Here is a 16612-nt window from a genome sequence, read left to right as displayed (position 1 = left end):
CTGAAGTGGCTGTGATATAATAATAGTCTTCCCTCGTTAAATCAGGAGGCCAAAACTGTGAGCACAAGTCACACCTTGTGTAAAAGTGATTAATGCCAGCTAAAACCAGAGCTGGTTCACTGAGGGAAGGGAAACTGCCAGTTCTTCGCCAGTCTGCCTTACACAGTTACACAATTGACTCCTTGTGCCTGCTGATAGATAAGAGTTCCTCTCCAGGTGGGAAGCCCCAACAATGGCAGTGGGTCAACTTCTCATCCCGCTCTCTCCCATTTCTCTCTCCAGGATGTCAATGGGATGCCAACGTGCTGATTACTCATGCTCCTGATGGATTTATTCCAGCATCTCTGGTGAAATTATACTCAAGGTAATTACACACAAGCCCGTTGAATTTCTCTCATTATGGAAATCACAGCTTTGAATGGAGACTTGGGTGTCATCCAAGTCATGAACATGCAGCAGTGAGTCAGCCTGCCTACCGCACCGTTTTATGGTTTAACGGCACCATGTTACAGGAGATGACTCTGTTAATCTTTACCGAGTAAAGCCTATCCTTGTAGCTTCCTTCTTTCCTGGTGTGGGATGTACTGGTTATTTGCATGGCCTAATGGAAGCTGTGTTTTCTGAATTAGTGATTGACGATTATTAACGTCGCACAGGGAAGTGAACCAGAAACCACCCCTCCTGCTTTGTTTCTTGATCAGGAATGGCCCCGTTGATATGCAAAGTTTGTTTTGAATGCTCCTGTAAGTCTTCCCTTGGTGGCATCTGCAATGTCAACTCTTCAAGGTAAAAACAATGACTGCAGATGCTGGAAACCAGATTCTGGATTAGAGTGGTGCTGGAAAAGCACAGCAGTTCAGACAGCATCCAAGGAGCAGGAAAATCGACGTTTCGGGCAAAAGCCCTTCATCAGGAATGTCAACTCTTCCCCAATAGCAGGACAGGTCGTCCCCACCTGGAATCCCTCAGACCTTGAATCCCAGGCTCCAGTCTCACTGTCTATCTCTCTCACTGTCACCTCCTTTGAGATCCATAAAACATACCTCCTTCTCCTAAGAGTTATCCTTTTAGCATCTTGTGTGGGGCTGCTTCTCAAACTTTGTTTGATAGATCCTCTACCGTTAAGCAACTTGGGATGCTATAATACACAAAAGACTACTTGATGCAGAAGCTAAACTTTTGTTGCTGAGCATATGTCCTCAGAGCTGGGATGAATCAAAGAGAGGGCGTTTCTTACAGTATTGTTGCTCCTGGCCTGAGATAGACAGTAGGAGGGCAGTAAGGGGGGACAGGTCACTTGTTAGCAGTGGGCATGATTGGTTAAATTAATACAAACTACATTTTTTTTAAAAAACAAAAAAAAATCCCTTCCTATGTTAAGAGGCTCATTTGATAAAGACTTTTCATTGTCAACACCCAGTTGAAAGCACCATCCTGTTTATGAAGAGCATTGTTTGACAAGCTTATTTGTTTTCAAACCCATCAGTTCTCCTGCTGCATCCTTCCCCCACTAACCTCGGCGCTGACTTGTCATTCAGCAAAATCCTATTTAGACGCAGAATAAAACTTTTTAACCCTCTCAAGCAGATTGTGACTAGATAGGCAATCGACGCCTCTCCCAGTGGCCCAGACTGGAGAGGATTTGCTAAATGGAATTCAAACATTAGCTGGTATAATGTCTAGGCTACCACATCAATGCAGTGCTGCGGGGAATGCTGCCCTTCCATGGGGGCTATCTTTTCAGAGACCCATTAAACCAAGGAGCCTTTTGGGAAAAGATGCTGAAACCCTGTTTTGATGAGGAGCAAACAAGCTCTTCCAGTTAATATTTATCCTTCAACCAACATCATAGAATCCCGACAGCCGGCCATTTGACCCAGTTAGTCCACATCAACCCTCTGTAGAGGCTTCACTCACCTAGCCTGCACATCTCTGGACACTACAGGGCAATTTCCCATGGCCACTCCACCGAACCTCCCTTTGGAATGTGGGAAGAAACCAGAGGTCCCGCAGGAAACCCATGCAGACACGGGGAGAACGTGCAAACTCCACACAGACAGTCGCCCAAGGGTGGGATCGAACCTAGATCCCCTGGTGTTGTGAGGCTGCAGTGCTGATCTGAAGAAGGGTTATACCTGAAACGTTGACTTCTCCACCTCCTGATGCTGCCTGGCTTGCTGTGTTCTTCCAGCCTCCTGCTTGTTGACTTCGGATCCCAGCATCTGCAATTTTTTTTCTGCTAACCACTGAGCCACCGGGCATTGGAGCGCTGACCCCTTTGCCTGAGACTGTAAACCTAACTTTCCAACCTCTACCCAGACTGGCTCCCTCAAAATTTCACTGAGATGATCTCTCAACTCCTCTGAATTCTCATTAGACAGGAGCCTTCTCATACCAATAATCAATCGAGTGAACATTTGCTGTACTCTCTCAAACCAAGTTGAGGTTTATCAGATAAGGAGACCAAAACCATCCACAGCATTCCCGATGCAGTCTCACCAAAGTCCTATCTAATTGCAGCCAGAATTGCTTAGTCTAGAAATTATATTGTGAAGAAATATTTCCAGATATCAGATGTAAAATTACCTTTATAACTTTGAACCCAATTGTCCCATATTTACAATATAGCCATAAAAGAGGCTCTGCTTAACAGTTTTAACACATTCGAGAACAACAGAGAATATTTGTCATGTGTCAACTGCCATGCAAAAATGTAACAGTTACAAGATATGTAGTTAATCATAAAATGTGGTGTTTTGTACCCAGTCAAAAGAACATTGAGTTCCAGAATGGAATTGAGAGTTAGGTGACAAGGGCCTTTGATGTTCAAGGGGCTGAGGATTCACAAAAAAAACAACTGAATGTGAGTGACCTTTGTTTTACAGAACTCTGTATCTGTTAACTGTTTCATGAAAGATGACACCGCATTCTCAAAGCTGACCTTTTCTCACCTTCTCAGCCTCCAATGTTGGCTCCCAATTTGCCCATGGACCTCCCTGGCCCTGAATGACCTTTGCTATTGAGATTCCAGCCCTCACTTTTCGTGCTGATCCCATGACAATGTCTCTCCACTGCGTTCTGGTGGTTGATTTATAGCGGCCCATGTTGGGGGGAGGTGCTGGGGGTGGGGGCATTGCTTTTTTACAACAAAGTGCCCACTTATCAAAGGGGCGAGTCTGAGCTATTCAACCTGGAGAGTGTACCAGTCAGTCCCGAAATTGACCGAGAGTGGGAGCTTTAGCTGTTTTCTCTGTTCCTTAGACCGAGGGGACATTACCAGGTATAAGGCCATAAGACCATAGGAGTGGATGTAAGGCCATTTGGCCCATCGAGTCAACTCTGCCATTCAATCATGGCTGATGGGCATTTCAACGCCACTTACCCGCACTCTTTCCTTACCCTTTAATTCCTTGCAAGATTAAGAATTTATCAATCTCTGCCTTGAAGACATTTAACGTCCCGGCCCCCACTGCACTCCATGGCGATGAATCCCACAGGCCCACCGCTCTCTGGCTGAAAAAATGCCTCCTCATTTCCATTCTAAATTGACCATCTCTAATTCTAAGGCTGTGCCCATGGATCCTAGTATCCTCACCTGATGGAAACAATTTCCCAGCGTCCACCCTTTCTAAACGATGCATTATCTTGTAAGTTTCTATTAGATCTCCCCTCAACCTTCTAAACTCTAATGAAAAAAATCTCAGGATCCTCAGCCATTCATCGTTTGTTAGGCCTACCATTCCAGGGATCATCCGTGTGAATCTCCACTGGACACGCTCCAGTGCCAGTACGTCCTTCCTGAGGCATGGGGCCCAAAAACAGTATTCTAAATGGGGCCTAACTAGAGCTTTATAAAGTCTCAGTAGCACATCACTGTTTTTACACTCCAACCTTCTTTAGCTAAGTCTAATGGGAGATTAAACCTGGAACCTTCGCGTCCCTTCAAGACTCTGCGTACAGTTCGACTTCAGTGTAAACCTCCAATGAAGACTGAAAACACTTCATACCTTACAACTTTCACAGGTCAGAAGGCCATAGTGATATCCCGATACCTTGTCTCCACAAATCGGACACAATTCCTCATAGGCAGTTTCAAACGGGAACTCCATCTTAATCTTAGGATCTAGGACACGAGGAAACAGGAGGTTAGTGATGTCCTTATTTGACCCCGGATTTTACCCCAATCATATTTCTAGTAACAGTGGGTTATCAGAACAACCAATGAAAACACTGGACAGTGTGGTGTTTTGTATAGCCTGTATTGCTGGGGACATCTTCTATACATTTCACATTTGCAGTCACCAACTAGCCTCTAGTTTCGGTCCCTGGATCTCTCTTTTCCCTGAGTGATGCTTCATTATATGTTGCCAATCCCACTAACTGGGGTGGGCAACACAGTGGTTCAGTGGTTAGCACTGCTGCCTCCCAGTGCCAAGGACCCTTGGGCAACTGTACATGTGGAGTTTCTGTGCTCTTCCCACATCTGCGTGGGTTCCCTCCTGGTCCTCCGGATTCCTCCCATAGTCCAAACAAGAGCGGGTTAGGTGGATTGAGACAAAAACAACTGGAAATGCTGGAATCCAAAATGGACAAGCAGGAGGCTGGAAGAGTACAGCAAGCCAGGCAGCATCTGGAGGTGGGGAATTCCATGTTCCGAAACACCGACTTCTCCACCTCCTGATACTGCCTGGTGTGCTGCGCTCTTCCAGCCTCCTGCCTGTCTATTTTAGGTTAGGTGGATTGACCATGCTGAATTGCTCCATAGTGTGCAGGCTAGGTGGATTAGCAATAGGAAATGCAGACTTACATGGATAGGGGAAGGGTTGGTTCAGGGTGGGATGCTCTTCAGAGGGGTTGGCTTGGACTTGACGGGCTGAATGGCCTGCTTCCACACTGTAAGGATTCTATGATAAGCTCAGATCATGCTAAAGTTGACCAGTAGTCATTTCTAGTGAAGGTGTAACAGTTTAGTGAATGCAATACATTTATAATTAGCATCAATAATCCATCACAAAACTGAATTCAATAAATCAGAGAGTCTCTAAGGGAGCATCAGAAAGGAAGGATTAGAAAAATTGGTGTTTTCCTGTTTAAAAACTCAAGTGGCTTATTAATGACCACAAGGAAAGGTCTATAATCTTCTGGTTAACCCCCACAGCCCTCAGAGATTGAGACTAACACCTTCTTTTGAAAAATAAATACGTGATCCAAGGTACTTTGGCTCACACATAAACCATTTTACATGTGCATGGACAGAGAATGGACACACATGGTCCAGCCTCCAATGTTGGTTCCCAATTTGCCCATGGACCTCCCTGGTACTGAATGACCTTTGCTATTGAGATTCCAGCCCTCACACAGACTCACACATGCAAACACATAAATGTGCAAGGATGCAGGCATAAGCATAGTTACACATGCACATGAACACACACACACACACACACACACACACAAATATGATCAAACATGCAAACATACACACAGACACATGCACACACACACACAAAAACAGAGACCCAAGCGCACACACAAACACACTGACACACACATGCACAGACATACATACATGCATGTGTGCTCATAGACAAACACACACACAAACAGATGTGTGTAAATGTCAGCAAATACTCAAAAGTGTATATGCACACAAAGACACAAACTCACCCATGCTCACATATGCATCCATGAACATGTGAACTCACAAACCCAGACACCTACACTCACGTATACACTCACATGCACACACACCTCACGGCGTACAATGTATTGCGTTGGACAAAGCCTCATTATGTTCTCTTCGCTTTAGAAATGAGCGCTATGACTTTATTAAGAGAGGGTACTGGGGTAGTGGGGGGAACAAATTTAAGGCAATTGGCCAGATGGAGAAAGGTCAAAAGTCATCCCCCTGAATTGGGCATGTTCCTCTGTATAAGGTTTTAGACTTGGATAGCCACTCTGTCCTTTATTTATTGCTATGGCGTGGAATTGGGTAGCTGAGCATAGTTTGCCAGTAGTTTTGAACTTGGTTTTGGCACACACACACACATAATGAGAACAACTGATAGAGAAAGAATATCTTATTCACTCTTATTCAACAATTCATTTTAAAGCAAAGTCAATCACCACATCTCAACGTCAATGTCAGAGTCTGACTGCAGTTGGTCAGGAGCACAGCATTGAGATGGAATTGAGACTTCTATGTAAAAGTTTTCTCAGCGTCTCATTCTCTATCTCCTTCTCAAGATAGACCCGAATCAATGGGTCGCATCTGGAATGACTAATGTCAGGAAGAAGTAGATTAGTAGGAACTTCCTTTGTCTGCTATTTTACAGACATTTTAAAACCTTCCTTTTACAGAGATTGGAATAGAAGCTGGAGCAATTTCAAGTGGATTTCAGCAAGTTAACATGTACAAGGTTCAACAAGACGTCAAGCTGGTCAGAACCTCAGACTGTACAGGAGAAGCAATGGGCCCAGTACAATGATTGTAGAGAACAAGTGCAGCGTGAAGTCTAATTGCACAGAGAGGAAGACTATAAATATTTTCTGTTCAATCTGTTCAGAGATGCCATAACACACTTCAGGAGCAGGTGGGACTTGAATTCAGGTCTCCTGGGTCAGAGATAGGGGCACTACCAATACAGGAGAAAGTGAGGTCTGCAGATGCTGGAGATCAGAGTTGAAAATGTGTTGCTGGAAAAGCGCAGCAGGTCAGGCAGCATCCAAGGAACAGGAAATTCGACGTTTCATCAGGATGAAGGGCTTATGCCTGAAACGTCGAATTTCCTGTTCCTTGGATGCTGCCTGACCTGCTGCGCTTTTCCAGCAACACATTTTCAGCACTACCAATACATCACAATAACCGCGGAAAATAGATAGGCACCAAAAGCGACACTACAAAAGTAAGAGCTTTTCAAAGCCAATTCCTAAAGGCAGGGATGTGGGATCTGAAAGAATTGGATAGATCTTTCCAAGAGCCAGAATGGCCTCAGTCAGTGCTGTTGCTATCAGGTGAGTTGAAAGATTCACACGGGAGGAGGGAGGGGAACTGTGGGGAATTAACAGAGATGCAGGGACAATGGAAAGGAACTTGTTAACCTGAAGCTGACAGATCATTTCCAGCAATTCTGCCACACCACCTCAGATTAAGGTGCAAAACCCCAGTGCGGAATACCAGCATGTGCCAGCGATTGCAGCATGTGCCATCCATCCCTAATCCAGTCACTTGACCTTTGACACTCTCCCATTTCTGTCCTGCTAACCAGTGTCTCCAGATGCTGCTCCAAGAACATCACATCCTCATCATCTCATCCCTTCTGTAACTTGGACAAGTCTCTGCTCACAGAATTCCTCTACAGTGTGGCAGCACACCATTCGGCCCATCAGGTGTACACCAACTCTCTGAAGGGCCTACCACCAAGACTCATCTCCTACCACATCCCTGTAATCCTGCATTTCCCATGGCCAACCCACCCAGCCTGCACACTATGGGGTAATTTAGCTTGGCCAATCCACCCTACACCTGTACATCTTTGGACTGTGGGAGGAAACCAGAGCACCCGGAGGACACGGGGTGAATGTGCAAACTCCACGCAAACAGTCACCCCAGGCTGGAATCGAACCCAGGTCCTTGGCGCTGTGAGACAGTAGTTCTAACCACTGAGCTGGTTTCTATAAAGCTGCTCAATGTTTGGATTAATGAGTTCAAACTAATGTTGTTTTTCTCTTCGGATGCCTGCTAGTTTCAATTTCAAAGTTATTTTTGTTATCTGTGCTTTGTGCAACTTTTATCAGAAATTCCAACAACGAGGGAATGTATGTTAGTGAAAACACTATGGCAAAGCCTGTCTAAAATTACAGCTAGCAACATTAGTCAGCTCAATACCAACCCCAATTGTTTTTCAAAGCTATGTTATTTTGTAAAGCAATTAATCTGCTGTATGGTAGGAAAACTGGCCCCCAGTTTACACTCAGTAAACTCCCAGTAACAGGCGGCACGGTGGCACAGTGATTAGCACTGTTGCCTCACAGCGCCAGAGACCCGGGTTCAATTTCTGCCTCAGGCGACTGACTGTGTGGAGTTTGCACATTCTCCCCGTGTCTGCGTGGGTTTCCTCTGGGTGCTCCGGTTTCCTCCCACAGTCCAACAATGTGCAGGTTAGGTGAATTGGCCGTGGCAAATTGCCTGTGGTGTTAGGCGCAAGGATAAATGTAGGGAAATGGGTCTGGGTGGGTTGCGCTTCAGTGGGTCAGTGTGGACTTGTTGGGCTGAAGGGCCTGTAAGTAATCTAATCTAATAGTAAAAGCGAGTCCTGAAGAACAGTCTTACCGGATTCATAACATTAATGCTTTCTTCTCTCTCCACTAATGTTGCCAGACCTGCTGAGTTCCTCCAGCACTTTCCAATGTTAATCTGGTTTAGGGACCAAATATTGGACAGGACACTGGAGCGTTCCCCTTCTGAAATGTGCTGGGGGATCTATTGTAATGGGAGATGGGGCCTGATTTATCAGCACATTCAAAAGCTGGTATCTTGAACAGTGCAGCATTCCCTCGGGTATTGCAGTAAAACGTCAGCCTGGATTGTGCCTTTGTTATTCTACATTTACATAAGAACATCAGAACTCAGAGCAGGAGTAGGCCATCTGGCCCTTCGAGCCCGCTCCGCCATTCAATAAGATCATGGCTGATCTTACCATGGACTCAGCTCCACTTACCTGCCCGCTCACCATAACCTTTAATTATTGTTCAAATATCTATCTATCTGCCTTAAAGACACTCAACGAGGTAGCCTCAACTGCTTCACAGGGCAGAGAATTCCACAGATTCCCAATCCTCTGGGTGAAGACGTTCCTCCTCAGCTCAGTCCTAAACCTGCTCCCTCTAATTTTGAGGCTATGCCCCTTAGTTCTAGCTCCACCCCCCAGTGGAAACAACCTCCCTGCTTCCATCTTATCTATTCCCTTCCCAATTTTGTATGTTTTTGTAAGATTTATTCTAAATTCCAATGAATATAGTCCCAACCTACTCAATGTCTCCTCACAACACAACCCTCTCAATTCCGGAACCAACCTGGTGAAAGTCTTCGGCACCCTTTCTAGTGCTAGTATCCTTTCTCAAGTTTCCCAAGCTTTGAATCCTGGCAGTGCAGAATAGCTTGTGGTGGCACAGTGGTTAGCACTGTTGCCTCACAGCGCCAGAGACCCGGGTTCAATTCCCGACTCAGGCGACTGACTGTGTGGAGTTTCCCAGTGTCTGTGTGGGTTTCCTCTGGGTGCTCCGGTTTCCTCCCACAGTCCAAAGATGTGCGGGTCAGGTGAATTGGCCATGCTAAATTGCCCATAGTATTAGGTAAAGGGGTGAATGTAGGGGTATGGGTGGGTTGCGCTTCGGCGGGACGGTGTGGACTTGTTGGGCCGAAGGGCCTGTTTCCACACTGTAAGTAATCTAATCTTCACTGACTGCCATTCTAACATGACATCGCAGTTATCGGTTTCAAAATGATTTGCTGCAACTCCTTAAGATACACCATAAGACCATTATGGAGCAGAATTAGGCCATTCAACCCATCAAGTCTGCTCCACCATTCAATGCGATCTGATATTTCCTTCAAGCCACTTGCCTGTCTTTCCCTCATGATCCCTTAATTCCCTTAATGATTAAAAAGTCTTTCCGTCTCAGCCTTGATCCTTCGCAACTTTTATCAGACAAAGGCTCAATGAAACTAATAATGATTTTGATATTGTTTCAGAGAGAAAGACGCTAGGGAGCAAACAAAGATGATATTACCATTATTTCTACTTATTTATATATTTAAAAAATTTAAATCATAATGTTTGGATATTTAGAATTCAGAGGTAATGATGGTTTATAAAAAAAAACTCCACACTCTGCAATTTTAAAATTTTTGAGTTTCTTTGAATTAAACCAATTATTTATCTCATTGAGTTTCAGAAGCCTTTTATCACATGAGGGCTGAGTATTAAAACGTTTCACATCTCAAATGTTCTTCACACTCGATACAGAGAAGCTCTTTCGGATACATTTACCGTAGCTTCACAAATCAGGAATAATAGTCCCTTTTGAAATATTCAACCCTGCAGTCTTACTATCACTTCTTCTGTTCTCAATTGCAGTGATTAAATCAAGACAAAGAATTTTCAATTGCGTAACATATTACTACAAGGAATGTCCCACGTTGCAATCAAATAAAAAGAGCGTTCTCTGTTCAGGCATCCCATTGGTACACAGTAAGATCTTACGAACAGAGGGAAGACAAAACAATGGCTGACAAAACAATTCCTTTACAGTGATGATAATCTCCTCGACGTGCTTGAGTGCCCCTCACTGTACATAAGCAAGAATTAGAAATTACCTTCCCCAACACAAAGATGTTCACCAATGATTGTACAATGTCCAACATGACTCATGACTTCTCAGTTACTGAAATGGCCCCATCCCAAATACAGCAACACCTGGACAATATCGTGTCTGAGTTGGTAGGTGGCAAATGGCAAATTTATGCCACATCATGGATTAGATTAGATTCCCTACAGTGTGGAAACAGGCCATTTGGCCCAAGTCCACACCGACTCTCTGAGGAGAAAGTGAGGACTGCAGATGCTGGAGATCAGAGCTGAAAATGTGTTGCTGGAAAAGCGCAGCAGGTCAGGCAGCTGCGTTTCTGAAGGCAGCCCCGAAGAAGGGCTCCTGCCCGAAACATTGATTCTCCTGCTCTTTGGATGCTGCCTGACCTGCTGCGCTTTTCCAGCAACATATTCACACCAACTCTCTGAAGAGTAACCCACCCAGACCCATTCCCCTACCCTATATTTACCCCTGACTAATGCACCTAACATTATGGGTAATTTAACATGACCAATTCACTTGACCTGCACATCTTTGTGATTGTGGGAGGAAACCCATGCAGACACGGGGAGAATGTGCAAACTCCACACAGACAGTCAACCGAGCCCTGGTCCCTGGTGCTGTGAGGCAGCAGTGCTAACCACTGAGCCACCGTGCCGCCCACTAGTGCCAGGCAACAAGAGAGAATCTAATCATCACTGCTTGATGCTCAATGGTGTTACCATCATGAAATCCTCCACTATCAACATCCTGGGGGCTACCATTGATCAGAAACTGAACTGAGTTTGCCATATAAACACATTGAATACAACAGCAGGGTTAGAGGCTAGGAATACTGTGGCAAGTAAATTACCTCCTAACTCCCCAAAGCTTGTCCACTATCTACAAGGCAAAAGTCAGGATTGTGGTGGAATATTCCCCACTGGCCTGGATGGGTGCAGCTCCAACATCAATCAAGAGGTTTAACACCATCCAGAACAAAGCAGCCTGTTTGATTGATACTGCACCAACAAACATTCACTCCCAGCACCGATGCTCAGTTGCAGCAGTGCGTACCATCTACAAGATGCACTACAGAAATTCACCAAAGATCCTCAGACAGCACCTTCCTAAACCATGACCACTCCCATCTAGACAAGGACAAGGGCAACAGGACACGTAGAAACACCAGCCCCAGCAAGCTCCCCTTCAAGTCACTCACCATCCTGACTTGGAAATATATCGCCGTTCCTTCACTGTCGCTGGGTCAAATCCTGGAAATCCCTCCCTAAGGGCATTGTGGGTCTACCCACAGCACGTGGACTGCAGCAGTTCAAGAAGGCAGCTCACTTTCTCAAGGGGCAACTAGGGATGGGCAGTAAATACTGACCCAGCCAGCGACGACCACATCCTATGACTGAACTGAAAATAAACAGGCTGGAAAGAACCAACTGCTCCTTGAAACAGATCATTTCCACCCCCACCCCCCAACACTTAGGACGATTGCAGCAACATCAGTAAACCCTTTTGACTCCTTCAGCTTTCATTCCATCAGTTTAATGAAACTAAGGACAATAGATCATGAATAAAGAGAGAGAGAGAGACTGCCCCCTCTGGTGGGAGGAGTCCTGAACAGAGGGGGCAGAACCTGAAAATCCATACCAGGACATTGCAGGCAGATGTTCTGAGATAATAGTTCCCACAGAATGCAGTGAAAACCTGGAACTCTTACCCCTCCCCACCACCCCAAGAAAGCTTGTGAGACCGAGTGAAGATATCAAGATCGAGGCTGATAGATTTTTATCAGGGCAAGGATGTTAACAGTCACAGAAGGATGGCAGCTAGGGAGGGGTGATACGTTAGAGCCGAAATAGTGATGCACTAACCTCCCCGAATGAATGGAAAGAAATGAAGTTAGGATGCAAATCAACGTGATCTGATGAATTGAATGTCCTCTTGCTAACCCTGTGGCCCTCATTATTAGCTGCTTCATGCAGTTGCCCTTGGTGAAGGAGGAATTCCTCAGTCTACGTTCATTTAGGCATGAATGAGCTGGCTCTCCCTCACAACTGCACAGGTGAGCTGGATCCTTCACAAGAAGAAATATCCAGTCATGAGTTACCCTATCCAAATCATAGAATTCCTACAATGTGGAAACAGGCATTTGGCCCAAGACCATACCAATGTTCCCAAGAGTAACCCAACCACACCCATTCCCCTACCCTATTACTCTACATTTACCCCTGATTCATGCACCTAACCTCCACATTCCTGAACTCTATGGGCAATTTCCCATGGCCAATTCAACCTAATCTGCACACATTTGGACTGTGGGAGAAAACCAGAACACCCAGAGGAGACCGACGCAGACACGGGGAGAATGTGCAAACTCCACACAGGCAGTCGCCCGAGGGTGGAATCGAACCTGGGTTCCTGGCGCTGTGAGGGCAGCAGTGCTAGCCACTGGGCCACCGTGCCGCCTTCCATTGACCGTTGGGTTGTGGGCCCAGTATCCTTCGCTTCCAACTGCTTTTCCTTTAAAAATGACCGGCTTGTGAAACGAAGGGGATGATGGTGGGATAGTGTAGGGGGATGAGCTTACATTAGTTCACGGGTTGGCACAACATCGAGGGCCGAAGGGCCTGTTCTGCGCTGTATTGTTCTAAGTTCTAAGATCTATTGTGCAACAGACCTGTGCATTGTCATGGTCGCAGTCTTTCTTGTTTCATTAGGGGTGGAGGAGATAACCTGCAAATGCACACAGCAGATAGACAGTCAGACATTGGAACAGAAATGAGGCCATTCAGCCCATCGGGTCTGCTTCTCCATTCAATGACATCAAGGCTGATCTGATGAATGTCAACTCCAGTTTCCTGCTTTTTCCCCTGATTCCCTTCCTGATCAACCACCTCAGCCGTCACTATACCTACTTACCCAGCCCTTTGCAATAAAGAATTCCACCGATTCGCTACGCTCTGAGAGAGGATACTCTTCCTCAAATGTGTGACCCCCCTTATTCCAAGATGATGCCCTCTGGCTCTAGACTCTCCCACAAGGGGAAACAAGCTTCCTGCATCTATCCTGTCAAGTTCCCTAAGAATATTAAACAAAGTTAAAAATCACACAATACCAGGTCATAGGTTTGTGTGGAAGCACTAGCTTTCGGAGCGCTGCTCCTTTGTTAGGTAACTAGTCTGGTGAAGCTATGAGTTAGCCACCTGATGAAGGAGCAGCGCTCAGAAAGCCAGTGCTTCCAAATAAACCTGTTGGACTATAACCTGGTGTTGTGTGATTTTTAACTTTGTCCACCCTAGTTCAACACCGGCACCTCCACATCAATGTTAAACTAAACAAAGAACTGAAAAATGCTGGAAAACTGAAACAAAAACAGAAATTGCTGGAGAAACTCAGCAGATCTGTGGTGAGAATAACAAGAGTTAACATCTTGAGTCCTCATTAGAACCACCAAGCACAGAGGTTAACTGTGTGTTTTCTCTCTACAGATACTGTCAGACCTACTGAGTTTCTCCAGCATGTTCTGTTTTTGCCCTGAAAATTCCTGTATGCTTCAATAATGTTGCCTCTCATTCTTTTAGATTAGATTACTTACAGTGTGGAAACAGGCTCTTCGGCCCAACAAGTCCACAACGACCCTCAGAAGAGCAACCCACCCAGACCCATTCCCCTACACCTAACACTACAGGCAATTTAGTAAGGCCAGTTCACCCAACCTGCACATTTTCGGACTGTGGGAGGAAACTGGAACACCCAGGGGAGAATGTGCAAACTCCACACAGTCAGTTGCCCGAGGCAGGAATTGAACCCGGGTCTCTGGCGCTATGAGGCAGCAGTGCTAACCACTGAGCCACTGTGCCACCCAGTTTTCTTCGAAACTCCCTGAAGTACTGACCCAACCTACTCAACCCTCCTCATGAAACTATCCCTCCAGCATCAACTGAGTGAACTTTCTCTGGTCTGCCTCCAATGCTAGTCTATCTCTCCTTGGGTAAGGGAGCTAAAACTGTCCACGGTATTCCAGTTGTTGCCTGACGACTGTCTTATAAACCTCCCTGATTCTTCTACGCTCCATTCCCTTTGAAATGAAAGCCAACATTCCACTGGCCTTCCCTATCACCCACTGAACTGGAATGCTAATTTTTTGTCATTCATGCTCCCAAATCCTTAGGTTATACAGTCATAGAGCCAACTGGTTCATGCTGAGCAGATATCCTGAATTCATCTAGTCCCATTTGCCAGCATTTGGCCCATATCCCTCTAAACCCTTCCTATTCATACCCCCATCCAGATGCCTTGTAAATGTTATAACTGTACCAGCCTCCACCACATCCTCTGGCAGCTCATTCCATACACGTACCACCCTCTGCATGTAAAAGTTGCCTCTTTTAAATCTTTCCTCTCTCACCTATGCCCTCTAGTTTCGGACTCCCCTACTCTGGGGGCTATTCATCGTATCCATGCTCCTCATGATGTTATAAATTTCTACACGGTCACCCCTCAGCCTCTGATGGTTCAGGGAAAATAGCCCTAGCCTATTCCGCCTCTCCCTGTAGCACAAACCCTCCAATCCCTGCAACGTCTTTGTAAATCCTTTCTGAACCCTTTCTGTGGCTCCCTGCATTTGAATAATATTCAGCTCCTCTTTTCTTCCTGCCGAAGTGAACTTGCGCTCATCACAACATCTGGGTTCGCGGAGAGCTGAGGCCATTCAGAGGAAGCCGCCCAGAGTGCCAGAGAATTGGTTGGGTGCCAATTATGTGATCCATGTGGGTGTCGGGAGAGTTGGCAGATGCATGTGGCATCAGTATTAATCGACTATGAATTGGTATCACATTCTTATGTCAAAGAGGTCATACACTGCGTAATTATGCCTGGTCTGACCACCACCTTGATGTTATGAGGACTTTCAACTTCCATGTATGTGGGAACAGAGGGATAAACAGAGGAAGCAACACATGGTACTGTGAGTAGGTTACTCAATATCCAATGTCTACAAGCAACATGCAAAGCTCCCTGGATGATTCCCTCTTGACTTTGACAATGCAGAAATGGATATAAAACACGACTTTCTAGAGGGACAGGGAGAAGGGAATGGGGCTGGAGGCTAATCTCCCTCTGCACTCTTGACTGAAGCAAATTAAAGAAACAAATGCATCAGACTCCTCCTGAAAAGTACAAATATATTTAGAATGGGCCAGAATGTTGAGACATAAAGGGATTGTATTTCGGAGTGACAGATACTGTCATCGTGAGAAAACCACTGCAGATTGATCCAAGGACCTGGACAGGGGGAGAGACCATTCCCATTCGCTAACAGAGTGGGAACAGATTTTTACAAAGTGTTTTACAAAAGAAGTGATTGCTAGGAGAGGGAAAGTTGAATCAGATAGCGAGTAGTTAGGGGCACTGCCTGGAAATGTGGTAGAGGCAGGTTCAATAGATGCATTTAAGAGTGGCGTTGGATGATCATTTAAATCGAAACAGGGTTACAGGGATAAGGCAGCAGATTGGCATTAAGTTAAAATGCTCAGATACCATGAACCAAATGGTCTTTTTCTGAACCATGACAATACTATACAAATACCGTATGAGCAACTCCTGTAATCACTGACACTCTTCCAGAAGCACCCTAACACTCTCCCATGACCAGTCTCACTTCTAAAAAGTGAGAAAAAAACCATACCAACGCAGAAACTTCAAACCTTTGAGTTTACAGCATGAAGTGACAATAAGTCAGTGCTGCCTGGAATCTAGTGTCAGACTCATTCTGTGAGTTCCAACTAAAGTCCCACAACTTGTTCAGCTGTGATTTAAAGTTGTCCCCTTAGAGAGCTCAAGGGCAAGGAATTAGTAGATTTGCGGTTCGTCAGCACAAAGCGCATTTGAGAAATTAAAACCTGCAAGCTGGCTTCGCAAAGATAAAGAAGAGCTGCTGTAAATTGTACTCACTCTGTAGCAACATTTGGTTTGATTCCGATCGCTGAGTGAACCTGAAGTTGGATTCGGCGTCCAGGTTTGGTAACATAGCAGACCCACTAAATTTCCAGTTACACTCAAGCACAGGACTGCACGATGCACTGACAACATAAAAGGGCTTTGAGTCAGACTACGGTGACTACATGGGCCGTGCAGTGAAACCCTCTCCATAGGAAGAGGAGGAGGGGCATGGACACTGAGTGGACTGACTGGTCATTTGTGGGTTGTCCCATATCATCCAATGTGTCAGGGAACAGTTCCTTCTACC

General features: G+C 45.5%; 1 protein-coding gene across 1 annotated transcript in view; it reads right to left on the bottom strand.

The window, feature by feature from the left end:
* The window catches only part of LOC132835852 (nuclear receptor subfamily 5 group A member 2-like), a 53571-nt gene extending 37202 nt beyond the window's left edge, over window positions 1-16369 (bottom strand). Inside the window, exons 1-2 of the mRNA XM_060854948.1 lie at window positions 16318-16369; window positions 4008-4123 (exon numbers count right to left, since the gene is read on the bottom strand). Coding sequence (XP_060710931.1) covers window positions 4008-4123; window positions 16318-16330 — 129 coding nt within the window. The 5' untranslated portion in view covers window positions 16331-16369. The remainder of the gene's footprint in view (window positions 1-4007; window positions 4124-16317) is intronic.
* Between the last annotated feature and the right edge of the window lie 243 nt (window positions 16370-16612).

Source organism: Hemiscyllium ocellatum, chromosome 45 (genome assembly GCF_020745735.1).
Source record: "Hemiscyllium ocellatum isolate sHemOce1 chromosome 45, sHemOce1.pat.X.cur, whole genome shotgun sequence".
Classification (NCBI taxonomy): Eukaryota; Metazoa; Chordata; class Chondrichthyes; order Orectolobiformes; family Hemiscylliidae; genus Hemiscyllium; species Hemiscyllium ocellatum.
Note: the sequence above shows the minus strand (reverse complement) of the source record. Positions and strands in the feature narration are given on the sequence as shown.